General features: G+C 42.4%; 1 protein-coding gene across 1 annotated transcript; it reads right to left on the bottom strand.

Annotated features, from left to right (window-relative positions):
- Window positions 1–1,600: 1,600 nt before the first annotated feature.
- On the bottom strand, window positions 1,601–10,372 carry AADACL3 (arylacetamide deacetylase like 3). The gene is made up of 4 exons (XM_068985586.1): window positions 10,202–10,372; window positions 5,297–5,513; window positions 3,552–3,615; window positions 1,601–2,375 (listed from the first exon to the last, which is right to left on the bottom strand). The coding sequence occupies exons 1-4, from the start codon at window positions 10,370–10,372 to the stop codon at window positions 1,601–1,603; spliced, it is 1,227 nt and encodes a 408-aa protein (XP_068841687.1).
- Between the last annotated feature and the right edge of the window lie 9,853 nt (window positions 10,373–20,225).

Consider the following 20,225-nt stretch of genomic DNA (forward strand, 5'->3'; position numbering starts at 1 on the left):
TTGCCTCTCCCTTCATTGAAGCATTAGATTTAGTTTCATTATCAGTAGATAGCAAAGTCAAAGCCTGTGTTATAGCATTACATAATGTCCATAACTTCAAAGGGATCACATTACCCTTCTGATGTTGCTTTCTCAATTCTTTTTGAATTATTTTCCATTCCTTCAAATTTAACTGTAACTTAGTTTGATATTGAAACCAATGACAATATTGCTCCACCAAGTGAAAGAGCTCACTCAATCGACGAGTCGAGACCTTAACGCCTATGGAGTGGAGAAATCCTTTGACCAACTCCATGTATTGTGTCCATAATGATGATGAGGAATTCCCCATGATTTTCCGAAAGTTCCCCTGCTAGGGTGAGGAATTCCCCATGATTTTCCCGAAAGTTCCCCTGCTATGGATTTAAAATCCCCCCGGGGTTACTCACCCTTTCGGTTTCACTCGAGCCCCACGTGGGGCACCAGATGTTGAAGATTGTGAGTGAAATGACACAAAGACAAGACACACACACAAGAGACAGACACAACTCTGGCCGGAGGAAAAAGAACTGCGCAAGCAAGCAAGCTTGCGGTTTACTTTTATATAGCCCCCCTGGGCAGAATTCCAGACTGTATGACTAAGCCTTCTCAGTATAGTGCATGTGCATAAATGTTATCGTACAGCAAAAGGGAGTGAAATTCCTGCTTACTGCAGAGTCTGTCCAGAGCCCTTTCTTCCTTCTTATCACAGGAAGGGAATGTTCCCTTATTTGCAAGGGACCATTAAACTCAAAGCTGTGTCCAGTCTCCTTGGCAGAACATCTTGTTTGCAAGCATGTTCAGCCCAGGCAGAGAGTCCCGTTTGCAGGCACATCTCTGCTTTCCCTATTGTGGCCACATTAACCCTTCAACATATAATATTGCTTATGAGACCTTGGCTGAAAGCCTGACTTTGACTCCAAGAGCTCCAGTCTGTTTTCATCTACCACTAAGCGTCAACCACCATGGAAAACCTACTCAATCCATCTTCACTCTTCCAGTCCAGGCAGTTGAGACTGAGCTCAGAGACAGAGAAAGGGCAGGGAAAATGTCACCATGTACCCAGAGGAGGAAGATGAAACCAGTTTCTGCACCACCACCCAATACTAGGACATCAGGACCCCTGCCCTCTGAGCCAGATTGGAAGAGGCCCATGAGATTGCACATGATGCTCCCAGCTTATTCCAAGGCCCAGACAAGTAGACACTCCTATTGCCCACAGCCTGGATCAGCCTGGGCAGCCTGAACTCTCCCTCAAGGAGGCCATGAATGGTCTTTACTTGTTCATTCCCTTTTGCAAATGGTCACTTAAGAATGTCAGCTCGATTTTTCCCTGACAGTGATCATGGATCATGGACAGAGAGCCCACCCTTTCCCTAAACCTGTTTGTTCTGCTGTTCTCCTTTTAGACATCAGAGACATGCATTCTAGGATTCCAGAACCTGATGTAAGATGACATGGTAACCTCCACACTCTCCCCAGCCCTACCCAGCATCACCTACATGAACAACAGGGACCCTCAATGAGAACCAGATGATGGCAGAATCCATACTTTTGCAACTGCAGCAGGAAGGAAAAATGGTCACAGCCCCTTTATGAAATGAGCCACAGCATCCAGAATCCTCGAGGAGCAAGGAAAGTAAAAGAAGGTCATGTCAATGGTGGTCAACACTCCGTGAAAACCATCCTCCATGTGGTGCCAAGTTACTCTAACCCCCAGGTCCTCCAACCTCTTCTTGTACAACAGCGAATCATCCCGAAGTACATCATACTCACAGCTCACGATGCAAGCTTCAGGGAGCCGAGACACTACTTCATCGTCTGCAATCAAGGGTGAGTTCATCACATCTAGAATGATTTTTGTCTCCAGATAGGCAGCCTCATTCAGGGGCTCACGGGACACAGGCAGGTAACCTCTCTTCTTAAACTTGTCTGGGATGTTTTCTGCACCCAACCACTTCCTGTACTTTTCCCAGACTTCTGCAGGCAAGTGGGTGCCTTTCAATACAGCGCTTCTCCAGGAGGGGCTGATGTCCAGGTAACCACACCAACAATAGAAGATCAAATTCTGGCTGAGCAGTGGAATGTTTTTGTTCTGCTGATAGGAAGGGGACTGGAAATCCAGGCTCTGGAGAGTGGAATAGATGAGGATCTGAGCACGAATCTTGGGGAGATCAGAACGGTCCACAAACTTTTGACAAAGGATTGTTGCCACGGCCCCGCCCACACTGTCACCACAGACTATGACCCGGGCTGGATCCACCCCATACGTATTCAAGGACTTCAAGAAATGGATTGTACCCACTATGCAGTCTGTTACTATCACTGGAAACTTATGCTTAGGCATCATGCGGTATCTGAAAAGGAATCAAGGAATACGGTTTACATTCACCACTCCTACAGGGCCCAAAACACCTGTGTCTAACATCCTTCTGCCCATATTTCTTCTATAAAGTTCTTTTTCTGAGGCTTGAGAAGGTGAAGTCAACTAGAAGTCTTAAATGAGATGACAGACAAAGCCTTCAATGCCCAGGCACGTAGGCTCAGAAATGCCTGAGGACTGACTTCTGTCAATTTTACTTACTTCACTGGCTATATCCCCACCTAGATGTTGGCAGTGGATATCTCTTCCTGGTATGTGCATTTAAATGAAACTGCAGGAACAGCTTCACATCAGAAGGAACCACCCAGGCCCTGGGTGATGATGTGTCAGGCAGGAGACCCAGGGAGGGTCTCTTCAGGTGTCTCTGTGCCCTGTTGAGGTTCCAGGTTGTGTGGTGACTCGCCCAGATCAGTTAGGAGAGACAGTGGCGTTTTCATTTTTCCTGCTTCCTTCAGTGGGTCTCACCAGGGTGGACCTCCCTCTCTGGAGCACTTGGAAATGATGTGGCAGTGTCTGAGACTGTCCTGGTTACAGTGCAGGGCATTGTGTGCATTTGGTGGTGGGAGGTACTCAGTGTGTAGAAGGTACAGGGCTGTTCTGCTTCACGTACAGTATTCCACCCAGACATGCACTGGTAGTGAAGCTCTGCCCTGGATGTACTTTGCAAAGACCACCCAGATGTACTTTGCAAATACCACCCCCTATCCAGTTTCCAGATGATGTAATGCTCTAAATGCATCCTCCCTTGTGGCTCAGCTGGTAAAGAATCTGCCTGCAATGCAGGAGACCTGGGTTTGAGCCCTGGGTTGGGAAGATCCCCTGGAGAAGGGAAAGGCTACCCACTCCAGTATTCTGGCCTGGAGAATTCCATGGACTGTATAGTCCATGGAGTCACACAGGGTTGGACACAACTGAGAGACTTTCACTTTCACTTTCAAGGGCCACCCTCAGGAGGAATGCCCCATCTCTGCCTCTCCCTGCTTCTCCCTTCCTCTCTCTTCCCTGCCCTCCTGCTCACCATCATCTCACAGCCCATCCTGTGCTCCTGGCGTCCCTCAACACCGGCCTGCCACAGACTCCTGGCTCCCTCCCCTTTATTGCCCCTGGGGCTCCTGAAATCCCAGCATCTCCATATCCTTGCCTTACTCACCCAACTGCTAGAACCACCGCATCACTCTTCTTACACAAATTACAGCATATGCCATGGTGTGTTTCTAAAAAACAAAAGGTTTGAAACATTTAAGTTAGGGAGGTTAGCGGGCTCCTCACCTGCCCCTTCTTAAGGACAACTTCAGAGGTCAAAGGGCTGGCTTGATTCTAACAAGGTTTCGCAGATTCTCCTCCAGCTGTAGTCAGTCTTACTCTCTACTTTATCACTCTCCTCTGTCGAGCTGTCTCAACAGCTTTCTCTAAGACTCACCCCCAACCCACACCTGCAACCCTATCGAATCTACAGTGCATTCACAGCGTCTGAGAAGATGTCTGACCATGGAGTACAGTAGTTCAGTGGGTGAGCTATGGATTCAGACCTGAGTTCAGATCCCAAGTTTTCCTCCTTTTAGCTTGACCTAAAGTTGTACCGGGTGGGTCCCTTCACCTCCCTGAAGCTTCATTTCCTCTTCTATAAAATGGATATAATGACAGTGATAGGGTTGTTGGGGACTTAGACGAGATGCTTTTCAATATATATTAGGTGCAGACAAATACTGTTTGATTCCACTTACACGAGTTACGTAGAATATAGAATAATCAAATTCATGGTCAGAAAGTACAGTGGTAGATGCCAGGGTCCAGTGGGGTGTTGGGAAGAGAAAAGAGGGCTGTGTTTAATGGGGACAGAGATTCAGTTTAGGAAGGTAAAAAATTCAGGAAATAGATGATGATGAGAGTTGTACAACAATGTGGATGTATTTAGTGCATCTGAATTGTACCAATAAATATGTTTTATATTATGTGGCTTTTACCACAATTTAAAAAAATTTACAAAAAAAGATTATGCATCTACACAGATTCTATAGTATCTGCCATGTAAATATTAATAATGTCAACAAATAAATATTGCCTTATCATCATTGATTATGCAAACCAAAACAAAACCACAGTTGTATTAAATCCCTTATTCTCAAAGTCTACAGCAAAGGGACCCTGGCATTCCACAGATCAAGAAGTACTATGTAAAGGCGGTTTTTCTCTCTAATTTCTCCACAATGGAAAAAATTAAGACATATAACATTGACCCAATTTTGCGCTCATTTCCCCCCCTCCCGAATTTTCCTTTACTCTTTAGTCCTCCTGTCTGTCTGTACCAGAAATTTGTCTCAAGCAACACCTACTGTGAAACACACTTGTGTTTTCATTGTTTTTAATCCTTATTTACAACTAAATAGAGGTGGTGGTCACACATTTGAGTGTACTAAATACCACTGAATTGTACACTTTAAAATGGTGACTTTTATGTTGTATGAATTGTTTGTGTGTGTGTGTGAGAGAGAGAGAGAGAGAGAGAGAGAAAGTGAAGTCACTCAGTCATGTCTGACTCTTTGTGACCCCATGGACTTTAGCCTACCAGGCTCCTCTGTCCGTGGAATTTTCCAGCAAGACTACTGGCATTGCCATTTCCTTCTCCAGGGGACATTCCCAACCCAGGGATCAAACCCGGGTTTCCCGCATTGCAGGCAGACACTTTACCATCTGAGCCACCAGAGAAATCCTTAATATATATGTATGGTATATATACATATGTATATAATCTGGGCCTCGGTAACTGTCCTGGTATCCCCTGGTCATAATAGCAGCTTTGAGACCCCAGGAAGATGATAGGAGTGCCACCTCCTGCTGAAAGGTGGGTCTGGGACATCATACTCCAGGCAAGGGATCTAAGGAAAGGACTCTTACTCAGGCTCCCTAAGATGCCCCCGCCACCATGGAAGAACACAATGCCAGGCCTGAGACCGCTTGTGGATGCCTTGGGCTGGTACAGCTTCACGGGTATTGTCCCAAACCGGAGGTCCTTGACCACCACATCCGGATGCTTCCTTAGTGGCGGCAGATCGTGAACGAAACGGACAAACTGGGGCATAGAGCAGATTCTCAGTTTCTCAAAAATCATCCCCTGTTGGTGAGAGAAAAGGAAATGGTATGAGAAGCGTTTCAGAGTATGCTGTGTCAGGGCTCTACCACCGTAGTACCCTCTGCAGAGTGGCTGCAGGCTGGACCACAAGCCTGCAAGTCCCCCACTGTGCCTCCATCACCTGCAGAAAATCCATCCTCACCGAGACCCTCACTGCTCCAGTACCAATACCTCTCAATTCTCTCTCTTCAGACACCTAGCTCCACAAACCAGGCTCTGGTCACCCCTCAAGGGCCTCTGGAAAGGCTCCCACCTCAGTCTGCATGTGTGGTCTCTTCCCAGGGAGGCCTTTCTGGACCATTCTAGTCATCATGGCCATCCTAAGCACCTGCTGCTATTTTAAAGAGTGATAATTAAGCCAAAGATATTAAGAAGAGGTGGCAAGAATACACGGAAGAACTATACAAGAAAGATCTTCACGACCCAGATAATCACAATGGTGTGATCACTCACCTAGAGCCAGACTTCCTGGAATGTGAAGTCAAGTGGGCCTTAGAAAGCATCACAACGAACAAAGCCAGTGGAGGTGATGGAATTCCAGTTGAGCTGTTTCAAATCCTGAAAGATGATGCTATGAAAGTGCTGCACTCAATATGCCAGCAAATTTGGAAAACTCACCAGTGGCCACAGGACTAGAAAAGGTCAGTTTTCATTCCAATCCCAAAGAAAAGCAACGCCAAAGAATGCTCAAACTACCGCACAATTGCACTCATCTCACACGCTAGTAAAGTAATGCTCAAATTTCTCCAAGCCAGGCTTCAGCAATACATGAACCGTGAACTTTCAGATGTTCAAGCTGGTTTTAGAAAAGGCAGAGGAACCAGAGATCAAATTGCCAACATCCGCTGGATCATGGTAAAAGCAAGAGAGTTCCAGAAAAACATCTATTTCTGCTTTATTGACTATGCCAAAGCCTTTGACTGTGTGGATCACAATAAACTGTGGGAAATTCTGAGAGACATGGGAATACCAGACGTGCCTCTTGAGAAACCTGTATGCAGATCAGGAAGCAACAATTAGAACTGGACATGGAACAACAGACTGGTTCCAAATAGGAAAAGGAGTATGTCAAGGCTGTATATTGTCACCCTGCTTATTTAACTTATATGCAGAGTACATCATGAGAAACGCTGGGCTGGAGGAAGCACAGGTTGGAATCAAGATTGCCAGGAGAAATATCAATAACCTCAGATATGCAGATGACACCACCCTTCTGGCAGAAAGTGAACAGGAATGAAAAAGCCTCTTGATGAATGTGAAAGTGGAGAGTGAAAAAGTTGGCTTAAAGCTCAACATTCAGAAAACAAAGATCATGGCATCTGGTCCCATCACTTCATGCGAAATAGATGGGGAAACAGTGGAAACAGTTTCAGATTTTATTTTGGGGGGCTCCAAACTCACTGCAGATGGTGACTGCAGCCATGAAATTAAAAGACGCTTACTCCTTGGAAGAAAAGTTATGACCAACCTAGATAGCATATTCAAAAGCAGAGACATTACTTTGTCAACAAAGGTCCATTTAGTCAAGGCTATGGTTTTTCCAGTGGTCATTTATGGATGTGAGAGTTGGACTGTGAAGAAAGCTGAGCACCGAAGAATTGATGCTTTTGAACTGTGGTGTTGGAGAAGACCCTTGAGAGTCCCTTGGACTGCAAGGAGATCCAACCAGTCCATTTGGAAGGAGATCAGCCCTGGGATTTCTTTGGAGGGAATGATGCTGAAGCTGAAACTCCAGTACTTTGGCCACCTCATGCGAAGAGTTGACTCATTGGAAAAGACTCTGATGCCTGGAGAGATTGGGGGCAGTAGGAGAAGGGGACGGCAGAGGATGAGATGGCTGGATGGCATCACTGACTCGATGGCCATGAGTCTGAGTGAACTCCGGGAGATGGTAATGGACAGGGAGGCCTGGAGTGCTGCAATTCATGGGGTCACAAAGAATCGGACACAACTGAGTGACTGAACTGAACTGAATTGCATAGTGGTTGTTTTTTCAAAGGGATGGTGGGGCAGAGGGAGGTCTTATTTTTTAGAGATACCTAGAGAAATATTTTTAGATAAAAAGAATATGATATCTAGGATCTACTTATGAGGAAATGGGAATGAGGGGAAACACAGGGGCACAGATGAAGTAAGATTGGTTGGGAATCAATAATCATGAATAATATGAGTTGAATGTCTGAGGCTTCTTTATACTATTCTATCTCCTTGGGTTATGTCTGTAAGTTTGCATGATAAAAAATATAAACAAGTAATGTGGGCTCTCCCCCAAGCACTCTCTTTCTAGTGGTTTCTCATCCTTTCTGTACCAAGAGCACTTGGGCTTTTAGCAAAGTTTGTGGCCTTTTCACAGAATACATTTGAATATATAAAATAAAATACATAGGATTATTATATTTTACTGAAATATAGTTATCAAAATATTAGAGTAAATGTATGCTATAATAATATACCTTCAGTACTTCCTTATTAGCATACTAAATAGAAGATCTAGTGGCTGGTCTAATACTATCATAATTTCAAAAGAACAAGGTACACGTGCGATTGCTTGCAATCTGCTATGCCTGTAATAGGCTCTGAGAATATCTGTGATTCCTCTTGCTGACAAAGTTGAGGGTTCTGCTGTCCCAGTGGTGATTTGTTCCCTTCATGCATGATGGAAGGAAATACCACATTTGTAGAGGTTAAGTGAAAATGGGGCAATTTCCACCCCATCCAAACTCATGGACTCTTTGTATTCTGTTACCCTTGAGGGTTCTAGGAACTCCAGGTTACTCTACTATAGCCCTACTGTTTTACTCTCCTCACAGCACCTGCCACTTCGTCATTTGATTTATTTGTAGCAAGTTTGCTTATTTATTGCTGACTCCCCACCCAGCACTGCCATGAGTGTTCAGACTGCCTGCAAGTCATCTCTGTCTGGGGCTTTATTTCTCTCACCTATCACTAATCCTCAGAGCTGGAAAGGGAAAATGACACATAGCAGTTACACAACTTTGTAGAAAAAAAATCAAAAAATAGCAATAAGGCTAATATTTATGGACAGTTTACTCTGTACTGGGCACATAAAGTCCACTCTGAGTAGATTAATTCATTACGTACCCACCAAGTGCTATGAAGCTGGGTCTATTACTTTCCCTGATCCTGTAGATGAGGAACTTGAGTCACTGTATTTGGAAACCCAAAGTGTAGACTATGAGAGTCAAGGCCAGGAAAACCACAGGACTGAACCATCCCATCTCGTACAAGCTGACCCTGCTGCTACTGCTAAGTCGCTTCAGTCGTATCTGACTCTGCGACCCCAGAGACAGCAGCCCACCAGGCTCCCTCGTCCCTGGGATTCTCCAGGCAAGAACACTGGAGTGGGTTGCCATTTCCGTGGGTTGCCATTTCCTTCTCCAATGCATGAAAGCGAAAAGTGAAAATAAAGTCGCTCAGTCATGTCCAACTCCTAGGGACTCCATGGACTGCAGCCTACCAGGCTCCTCCGCCCATGGGATTTGCCAGGCAAGAGTACTGGAGTGGAGTGCCATTGCTTTCTCCATATAGGTAAGAAAATTGGCCCCCGAGTTCTCCTCCATCAAGGTTACATTGAGAATAAGTGTTTGCCATCACTTTTCATTACTTCATCACTGAAGTAAGAGACTAAAATGTATCTTCTCTATTCAGTCTCCATCAGCCCTTTGGAAAATCACAGCAAATCCTAATTGGCAATATTTACACAATTCTCACCATGATATAATTACAAGTATTTGATTAAATTATACAAACCAGCAACAATGAGCAGAATCTGACTATGTTACAGAAAGTTTTCCATCTCTCAAAAGCAACAAAATATTTTTCTAAAAAGTCACATTCTGGAGTTGCACTCATCTCTGCTCATTTACTCATCTGCTACATCTCTTTATTTTGTGGTTGGCTGGTTCTAGGCAGCAGGTAGCCAACATGGGCCCCAAATTCAGAACAATTATCCCTGTCTTCACCATTCCACAGAATGGTGGATGCCATGGAGAAAATAAGACAGGAGGTAGGGTGGAATTTCTCTGTTATCTGAGGAAGTGAATCATTTTTGGAATGTTGTGGCTCTTAGCCTAGGCCAGCTTGAAAAACATCAGGAAGAGGTTAAGAACCATATTATCCAATAGAAATCTTCAGGTTTGGTAATATGCCGTCAGCCTCCACAGCCATGATGTGACTGTCAATTTAACTGAAAGCTACTGGTATGTCCTTTTTCTAGTTAGTTAGTGTTGGTTGCTCAGTCATATCTGACTCTTTGCGACCCTGTGAACTGTAGCCCGCCAGGCTCTTCTGTCCATGGGATTCTCCAGGCAAGAATATTTGAATGGGTAGCCATTCCCTTCTCCAGGGGAGCTTCCCAAACCAAGGATTGAACCCAGGTCTCCTGCACTGGCAGGCGGATTCTTTACTGTCTAAATCACCAGGGCAGCCCTTTGTTTTCCGAATCTGCTCTTAATTCTCTGGAAAGAAAATGAAGTTGCTCAGTTATGCCCAACTCTCTGCAACCCCATGGACTGCAAAGGCCTGTCGGGCTCCTCCTTCCATGGGGTTTTCCAGGCAAGAGCACTGAAGTGGGTTGCCGTTTCCTTCTCCAGGGGATCTTCCTGACCCAGGGATATTATTCTCTGGAGGAGGGGACAAACAAAACTCACCCATGTTATCAAAAGCTGGAAGATGCAGTTGAAGATCCACAGTCTCACTGGATGGCTGATGGCAGCAGGGATGTCTGTGGTGAGGAAGTGGTTGCCGACGACCCATAGTCCGACACCCACAGAGACCACGCAAGCTGTAGCAAGAAGCAGGAGAAGGAACGAGATCAACATCCTGCTGTTTCTACCATAGGAGAGGCCAAGAGGAGACTGTGCTCAGGACAGGACCATTTGACACAGCTGGGAGATGGCAGATGTGCTCCACTTATATACCACCACCTGCACTCTCCACCTTCCCATATCTTGCAAGCATTGGTCCAGCCAGGTGAGTCACAAACTCAGGTGAGAGCCTGGTTCTAGGACAGGGCCCATACAGAGGAGAATGTGGCTTGTGCAACCTGACCCAGCTGGAAAGGAGAGCTCAAAAGTCCAAGCTTGCATCTAGCACTGCTACTAGAAATGGCCTTGGCTAAGTGACTGCAAGGAGATCAAACAAGTCATTTCTAAAGGAAATCAGCTCTGAAGAGTCATTGGAAGAACTGATGCTGAAGCTGAAGATCCAATACTTTGGCCACCTGATATGAAGAGCCAACTCATTGGAAAAGACCCTGATGCTTGGAAAGACTGAAGGCAAAAAGAGAAGAGGGCAGCAGAGGATGAGACAGTTGGACAGCATCACTGACTCAATGGACATGAGTTCGAGCAAACTCTGAGAGATAGTGAAGAACAGCACAGCCTAACATGCTGCAGTCCATGAGGCTGCAAAGAGTCAGACACAGCTTAGAGGCTGAACAATAACAAAGTGACTGTGGACGTCACACACACTGTTCCTTCCACCAACACTCTGACCTCATCGCCCCCTCCTAATTCCACTCTGGTTGCACTTACTAATCCTCAACCTGCCAGAGGCCCCAGGGCCTTGGCACTTACTATTCCCTGTGCAACGTCCTTCCCTGAAACTTCAGCTGGCCTCAGTCGCTCCCCTACTGTGAGTCTCTGCCCAAGTGTCACCTTCTGAGTGAGGCCAAACCTGGCCACCTTATTTAGCATTGTAAGTCCCCACCAGTATTCCTATGCCCACCCTGGCCCACCTGCATACTCTGTTGCTATGGCCTTTATCATTGTCTGGGATACCACGTGCTTCACTTGTTCACGTATTACCTTGAATGTAACCTCTGTGAGGACAGGAATTTTTGTTTTGTTCCTTGCTTTCTCCTCAACAGCTAGATCAGGGTTTGGTACTTAGTGAGTGCTCAGCAATGTCTACTGAATGAAAGAATGAACAAGCTTTGTCCTTTTCATCATAAAGCAGAGGAAAAAAAAAAAAAACTGACCCTGTTTCTAGACTGGGTCAGAGATTGATATCAGCGTTCAGAATCTTCCCTAACAACACAGTCCCTCATCCTCTGTAATAATGATAATGTCTGCCATTTCTCCCACCTCCCCCACCCTCATGTCAGGGCAGTGGTTTTTAAACAAGGGGACTTTATCCCACCCCCATGGGCACATCTGGTCATGTCTAAAGACATTTTTGGTTTTTGCCACTCCATGGGGTGGGGACTGGCACTGGCATCTTGCGAGTGGACCCCAGAGATGTTGGGGTCAGTGCACAGATGTTGTACAGTGCACAGAATGGTCCCCAGAACAAGGAATTTTCTGGTCCAATGTATCAATAGTATTGAGGTTGAAAAACCCTGAGTTAGGAAGACTTGGATTTGTATCCTGCTGAATGCCAGCATTCTGATCATCAGCAAGTTATACTCTCTGATCCCCCATTTCCAAATCTGTAAAATGGGAAGGATAATAATAGTACCCCCAAGGAGTTGTTGGGTGAAACAAAGGCACTGTGTCTGTAAGCACCTAGCCTGAGCCTGGGTGTTTTGTTGTTCAGTTGCTAAGTCATGTCCCACTCTTTGTGACCCCAAGAACTGCAGCACTCCAGGCTTTCCTGTCCTTCACTATTTCCCAGGGTTTGCTCAAATTCATGTCCACTAAGTCAGTGATGTCATCCAACTATCTCATTCTCTGTCATCCCCTTCTCCTTGGTGTGGTAACACTCAATACATTTCAGAGAGCAAGGCTGAGACAAGGTCTATAACAAAAGACAAAATAGGGTATTATATAATGATAAAGGGATCAATACAAAAAGAGGAATATTATTCATTAACATATGTGCACCTAATATAGCCAATAATTAAGCAAATATTTATAGATATAAAGGAAGAAACTGACAATAATATTATAAGATTGGGGGACTTTAACAGCCAACTTACATCAATGGACAGATCACCCAGACAGAAGATCAATAAGGAAGCAGTGAGACATAAAGTGAAGTTGAAATGAATGTCTACAGGACATTCCAACCAAAAACAGAACACACATTCTTTTCAAGTGCATATAGAACAGTTTCTAGAACAGATCACATACTAGGGGGAAAAAACCAAGACTCAACAAATTTAAGATGATAGAAATTATGTTAAGTATTTTTCTGAACACAATAGTATAAAACTGGAAATCAAATACAGGAAGAAAATGGGGAAATTGCAAACATGTAGAGAATAAACCATATGCTACTAAAAAATGTGATCTTAGAGAAAATGCTTTAATTTTTCACTGTTGAGCATGATGTTAGCTTTGTTATAAATAGGCTTTATTATGTTAAGGTATGTTCCAATTACACCAACTTGGTAGAGAGGTTTTTACCATTAATGGAGGATGAATTTTATCAAATGTTTTTTCTATATCTATTGACATGATCATGTGATTTTTATTAATGTTGTGTGGTGTGTCACACTGACTGATCTGCAAGTACTGAACCATCTTCATATCCTTGGAATAAATCCTATTTGATCCCAATGCATAATTCTTTTAGTGCATTGTGAAATTTGATTTGCTAACGTTTTGTTGAGCAGTTTGCATCTATGCTTGTCAGGGATATTGGCCTATAAATTTTTGTGTGTGTATCTTTGGTTTTGGTATTTGGGTAACCAACCTAGATAGCATATTGAAAAGTAGAGACATTACTTTGCCAGCAAAGGTCCGTCTAGTCAAGGCTATGGTTTTTCCAGTGGTCATTTATGGATGTGAGAGTTGGACTGTGAAGAAAGCTGAGCACCAAAGAATTGATGCTTTTGAACTGTGGTGTTGGAGAAGACCCTTGAGGGTCCCTTGGACTGCAAGGAGATCCAGCCAGTCCATTCAGAAGGAGATCAGCCCTGGGATTTCTTTGGAGGGAATGATGCTGAGGCTGAAACTCCAGTACTTTGACCACCTCATGCGAAGAGTTGACTCATTGGAAAAGACTCTGATGCTGGGAGGGATTGGGGGCAGAAGGAGAAGGGGACGGCAGAGGATGAGATGGCTAGATGGCATCACTGACTCGATGGACGTGAGTCTGAGTAAATTCCGGGAGTTGGTGATGGACAGGGAGGCCTGGCGTGCTGTGATTCATGGGGTCGCAAAGAGTCGGACACGACTGAGCGACTGAATTGAACTGAACTGAACTGAACTGAATGCTGGCCTCATAGAATGAGTTTGGAAGCATTCACTCCCTTGATGTTAACTCTTTAAATATTGGTAAAGTTCACCCATGAAGCTTTCTGGTCTTTGACTTTAGCTTATTGATAGTTTCTAAATTACTCATTCAGTTTCATTATTATTAACTGGTCTACTCAGATTTTTCTGTTTTTCCTGATTCAGTCTTGGAAGACAATATGTTTCTTCTAAATAGCCCAACTTGTTGTCATATAATTGTTCTCAGTATTTTCTTATGATTGTTTGCATTTCTGTGATATTGGTTGTAACTTCTCCTCTCACTTCTAATTTTATTCATTTTGGTCCTCTCTCTTTTGTTCTGGTGCATCACCATTTCTTTTCTCTTGTTTCTATCTTTCTCCAAGCACTTCTCAACATCTGACATACTGCATATTTCTACATATTCACTTGCTATGTCTCATCCATGAAATTAAAAGACACTTGTTCCTTGGAAGAAAAGTTATGACCAATCTAGATAGCATATTAAAAAGCAGAGACATTAATTTGCCAACAAAGGTCTGTCTAGTCAAAGCTATGGTTTTTCCAGTAGTCATGTATGGATGTGAGAGCTGGACTGTAAAGAAAGCTGAGCACCGAAGAACTGATGCTTTTGAACTGTGGTGTTGGAGAAGACTCTTGAGAGTCCCTTGGACAGCAAGGAGATCCAACCAGTTCACCCTAAAGGAAATCAGTCCTAAATAGTCATTGGAAGGACTGTTGCTGAAGCTGAAACTCTAATACTTTGGCCACCTGATGCAAAGAGCTGACTCATTTGAAAAGACCCTGATGCTGGGAAAGATTGAAGGCGGGAGGAGAAGGGGATGTCAGAGGATGAGATTTTTGGATGGCACCACCAACTCAATGGACATGAGTTGGAATAAACTCTTGAAGTTGGCGATGGACAGGGAGGCCTGGCGTGCTGCAGTCCATGGGGTCACAAAGAGTAGGACAAGACTGAGCAACTGAACTGAACTGACGTCTCATCAGAATTATCCAGTGACTTCCCTTCTCACCCTTAAGAAAAGCCAAACTAATTACAGTGGCTGAGAAAACTACCATGAACGGTTTCTGTTACCCCACTGACCTCTTTTCATCCTATTTATCTCCTCAGTCACTCTGCCAGTCACACTGGGCTCCTTGTTGCTCCTTGAAGGCATCAGGCTGCTTCATGCCATAGAGCCTTTGTACTTGCTCTTCCCTCTGTTCATTAGGTTCATCTCACAGATATCTGCATGGCTAACACTCTCATTTCTTTCAGAACTTATGATCAGACAGGTCTTCCTTAAGTATCCTATTTGTAATTCCATCAATTCCCCTCTGCAGCAGAACACCTCATTCTCTTTTTACTGCCTAGCAAATATCACCTTTTATCATACCATGCATTTATTTATCTCATTTACTCCATGAATGCTGTAAGTTTCATGAAAACAGGGGTTTTGACTCACTTAAAATCATGTAAAGTGTCTCAATAAACAGTGGTTGAATGAATGAACAGAAGACTGAAAAATAGGAAATGCAAAAGCAAAGATGTAACGGATTTTAAGAAAATATTAAAATTCTAATTTGGCCTGGTTCCTTCTGAGATGCCTGATTGCATTGCTACAGTATTGTGGATACAGTGGTGTGGCATTTCCTGCCTTAGATGCTAACTCAATGCTGACTTTGCTAAAGGGAAGGAACCATTACATTTTTGCATGGTGGTAACGACTAACTTTCCCTCTCTTTACCAGATAATGTTGTTTTGAGCCTTCACCGCCACCAAAGGATCACTTCCAGATTTCTCAGCTGGGCTTTTCCCTTTGACAACCCATGGGATTCTACTCCTACAGAGTTATGCATTTCCTGATTGCTGTTCATTGTCACATAACAGGGATTTGGAGGCAGAGGAAAGGGAAGTCAAAGTTTCAGTTAATGACCTCTGTTGCTTTGGAGTGTAGGAGGCAAAATTATCTGTTGAGAGAGGGTTGAGCTAGGATAGAGATGATGAAATATGAACCATCACTGATGAGACTGGGAAAGATGACTGATAACAGAAAAGAGAGTGGTTGAGCAGGATAAATATGTTTGGGAAAAACACAGTATTTAAGATGTTTGAAGTAGGTTTTAGAAAAATGCATCATTTGTGGTTAAAAATTTAAATGATTAACAAAATACATTTAAAATTTCAGCCTCACCAATACCTTTAAAAATGTATATGTAGTACATATATAGGACTTCCCTGGTGGCTCAGATGGTAAAATGTCAGTCTACTATGCGGGAGACCCGGGTTCAATCCCTGGGTCGGGAAGGTCCCCTGGAGAAGGAAATGGCAATCCACTCCAGTACTATTGCCTGGAAAATCCCATGGAATATTACTCAGTCATAGAAAAGAATGAATTTGAGTCAATTCTAGTGAGGTGGATGAACCTAGAGCCTATCATACAGAGTGAAGTAAGTTAGAATTAGAAAAACAAATATAGTATGTTTATTTATACATATATATATATATATATGGAATCTAGAAAAATGATATTGATGAACCTATTTGCAAGGAAGGAATGGAGACACAGTTGCACAGAATGGACTAGTGGACACAGTGGGGGAGGGAGAGAGTGGGATGAATGGAGAAAGTAGCATCAGCACACATACACTATCGTGTGTAAAATGGATAGCTGGTGAGAAGTTTCCGTATAACAAAGGGAGCCCAATCTGGTGCTCTGTGATGGCCAAGAGGGGTAGGATCGAGGGGAGGGGATGGAGGCTCAAGATGAGGTGACATATGTATAATTATGGCTGATGCATGTTGTTGGATGGCAGAAACCAACAGAACATTGTAAAAATTAAAAAACAAAAAGTACATGTTAAATATTAATATATATTTTTTCATACCAAAATACTTTAATGGGATATCCAATCCTTGCAAAGATAAGGAAGCAAGAATATGTACATAAAGCTGTTAACCTTTCAGAATGCAATTCAGCTATACATATCACAAGACTTAAAAATGCTTTATACCTTGAATATTAGTAGTAACTATTAGGTTGGTGCAAAAGTACTTGCAATTTTGCAGTGCTGAAATTTGCCATTTGCTATTGGAATATATTCTTAAATAAATGTGGTTATGTTATACATCTTTTTAATGCACACTTCTTATTTTATATTCTTTTGTTAATGACTTATTACTTGCTATTTATTTTAAATTTATTTGAGACTATAGAAAAGATGTTAGATAAAAAGCAGATTCCAGTGATTTTTTTTATTCGAGTTCAAAATGGGTTATAGCAGCAGAGACAACTCGCAACATGAACAATGCACTTGGCCCATGAACGGCTAATGAACACAAAATGTAGCGGTGGTTCAAACAGTTTTGCAAAGCAGACAAGGGCCTTGAAGAAGAGGAGCATAGTGACCAGTCACTGGAAGTTGAAAACAACCAATTGAAAGGATCACTGAAGCTGATCCTCTTAGAACTACAGGAGAAGCTACTGAAAAACTCAATGTCAACCATTCCATGGTCATTCAGCATCTGAAGCAAATTGAAAAGGTGATAAAGCTCGATAACTGGGTGCCTCATGATCTGACCAAAAGTCAAAAAAACTGTCATTTTGAAGTGTCATCTTATCTTATTCTATGCAATAACAGCAAACCATTTCTTGATCAAATTGTGATGTGTGATGAAACTTGGATTTTCTACGACAACTGGCGATGACCAAGATCAGTGGTTGCACCAAGAAGAAGCTCCAAGGCATTTGCCAAAGCCAAACTTACACCAAAAAAAGGTCATGGTCATTGCTTCATGGTCTGCTGCCCATCTGATCCACTACAGCTTTCAGAATCCAAGTGAAACCATTGCATCTGAGAAGTATGCTCAGCAAATCGATGAGATGAACCGAAAACTGCAATGCCTGCATCTGGCATTGGTCAGAAACGGCCCAATTCTCCATGACAACACCCAACTGCACATCACATAACAAATGCTTCAAAAGTTAAACAAATTGAGCTACAAAGCTTTGCCTGATCTGTCATATTCAGTCAACCTATTGTCAACTGACTACCACTTCTTCAAGCATCTTGACAACTTCTTGCAGTGAAAATACTTTACAACCAGCAGGATACAGAAAATGTTTTTCAGGAGTTTGTTGGATCCTGAAGCATGGATTTTCAAGCTACGGGAATATATAAACTTATTTCATGTTGGCAAAAATCTGTTGATTATAATGGTTCCTATTTTGATTAATAAAGATATGTGTGAGTCTTTATTTGTTATAATGATTTAAAATTCATGGTTCAAAGCTGTAATTACTTTTTCACCAACCTAATAAATATGCTCTGGTTCCTTTGGCCTAGTAATTACACATGTTAAGAAATATACTAAGGAAATATTGCAAAATACTAAAGAAAATTGCCTTGATATATATCAAGACAATTGCTGTAGCACCTCTATAGCATTAAAATATTGGAAAACAACATAAGTATACAGCAACAAATAAATAATTAAAAGGATAGGAACTATGATGCACACTTTTAAAATTATATCTAAAAGAACCAAAAAAATGATTATACTGTAATGTGAAAGAATAAAGGTAGAGTGAAAACAAACTATTCTAAAACACAATCATAACTTACAAAAAGGAAACAATACAACATTAAATACAGTTGTATATTAGAGAAGAGGTGAGAAGATTCTTTCTTCTTCATATGACAAATAGAGAACAAACTTCAGGGCTATAACAAATTTAATGTAATCTGGGCAATTTGTTCAGTTCAATAAGCAAATATTGAGACCTAATAAATGCTAGGCAGTACTCGAGGTTCTATTGTGTATAAATGGCAGTTTGTGGTACTAAAAAATTTCAAAAGGAAAACATGTGTTTCAAACATGAGACATTTGAGTCTTGACAAGAAAGGAAGGAAAAAAGGAGAGAAAGAGGCAGAGAGGGAAGGAAAAGGGAAAGGTAGAAAGTAGAAGTATTTTATTGAGCTATCCCAGAGTTACAATATAGTTCTGCACTTCCTCAAAAATGCCATCATCCAAAGAAGCCAAGAATATACAGTGGAGGAAAGACAGTCTCTTCAATAAATAGTTTTAAGAAAACTGGACAGCCACAGGCAAAAAAGAAAAAAAGAAAGAAACCAGATCACTACTTCACACCATAAACAGAAATCTAAGGCTTGAATGTAAGAACCAAAACTACAAAACTCCTATAAGAACATATAGGCTGCATGCTCTTTGATGTCAGTCTTAGCAATATCTTTCTAAATATGTCTCCTCAAGCAAGGGAAACAAAAACAAAATTAAACAAATGGGGCTACACTAAACTAAAAAGCTTCTGCACAACAAAATGAGAAGACAACCTACCGAACAGAAGAAGATATTCACAAACTATATATCTAATAAGGGATTAATATCCAAAATACATCAAGAAATCATACAACTCAACAACTAAAGAGCAAACATTATCCAAAGGGTTGAGGACCTGAATAGGCATTTTTCCAAAGAAGACATACAGTTGACCAACAAGCGCATGAAAAGACATTTAACATCACTAGCTATCAGAGAAATACAAATCAAAACCACAGTGAGATACCAACTGACCCATATTAGAATGGCTATTATCAAAAAGTCAAGCTATAACAAGTGTTGGTGATGATGTGAAGATAAGGGAACCCTTGTACACTGTTGATAGGAATGTAAATTGATCCAGCCACTATGGGAAAAGTGTGGAGGTTCCTCAAAAAATTAAGAATAGAACTACCGTATGATCCAGTTACCCCCCAAACAAGGTATTTATCCAAGAATATGAAAACACCAGGTGGCACTAATGGTAAAGAAACTGCTTGCCAATGCAAGAGACATAATAGACACAAGTGCAATTTCTGGGTTGAGAAGATTCCCCTGAAAGAAGGCATGGCAACCCACTCCAGTATTCTTACCTGGAGAATCTCATAGACCAAAGGGTCTGGTGGGGTATGCTCCATAGGATTGCAAAGAGTCAGACACAACTGAAGCAACTTAGCATGTAGCATGAAAACACGTTTGAAAAGATACATGAATGCACCCTTATGTTCATCACATTATGTATGATTGCTGAGATATGAAAATAACTGAAGTTCCCATCAATGAATGAAGAGATGAAGAAGCATATGTGTATCTACTTAATCATTTAGTTGTATCCTACTCTTTGTGACCCAATGGACTATAGCCTACCAGTCCTCTGTTCATGGAATTTTACAGGCAAGAATACTGGAGTGAGTTACCATTTCCTACTCCTGGGGATCTTTCCAACCCAGGAATCGAACCCATGTCTCCTGCATTGCAGGCATTGGCAGACGGATTCTTTATCACTAGCGTCACCAGAGAAAAACTGCAATATATCATTTTTATGGCTGAGTAGTACTTCATTTTGTGTGTGTGTGTGTGTGTGTGTGTGTATGAAGTCATATATATACACACACACACAATGGATTACTGCTGCTGCTACTGCTGCTAAGTCGCTTCAGTCATGTCCAACTC

Source organism: Capricornis sumatraensis, chromosome 14 (genome assembly GCF_032405125.1).
Source record: "Capricornis sumatraensis isolate serow.1 chromosome 14, serow.2, whole genome shotgun sequence".
Taxonomy (NCBI): domain Eukaryota; kingdom Metazoa; phylum Chordata; class Mammalia; order Artiodactyla; family Bovidae; genus Capricornis; species Capricornis sumatraensis.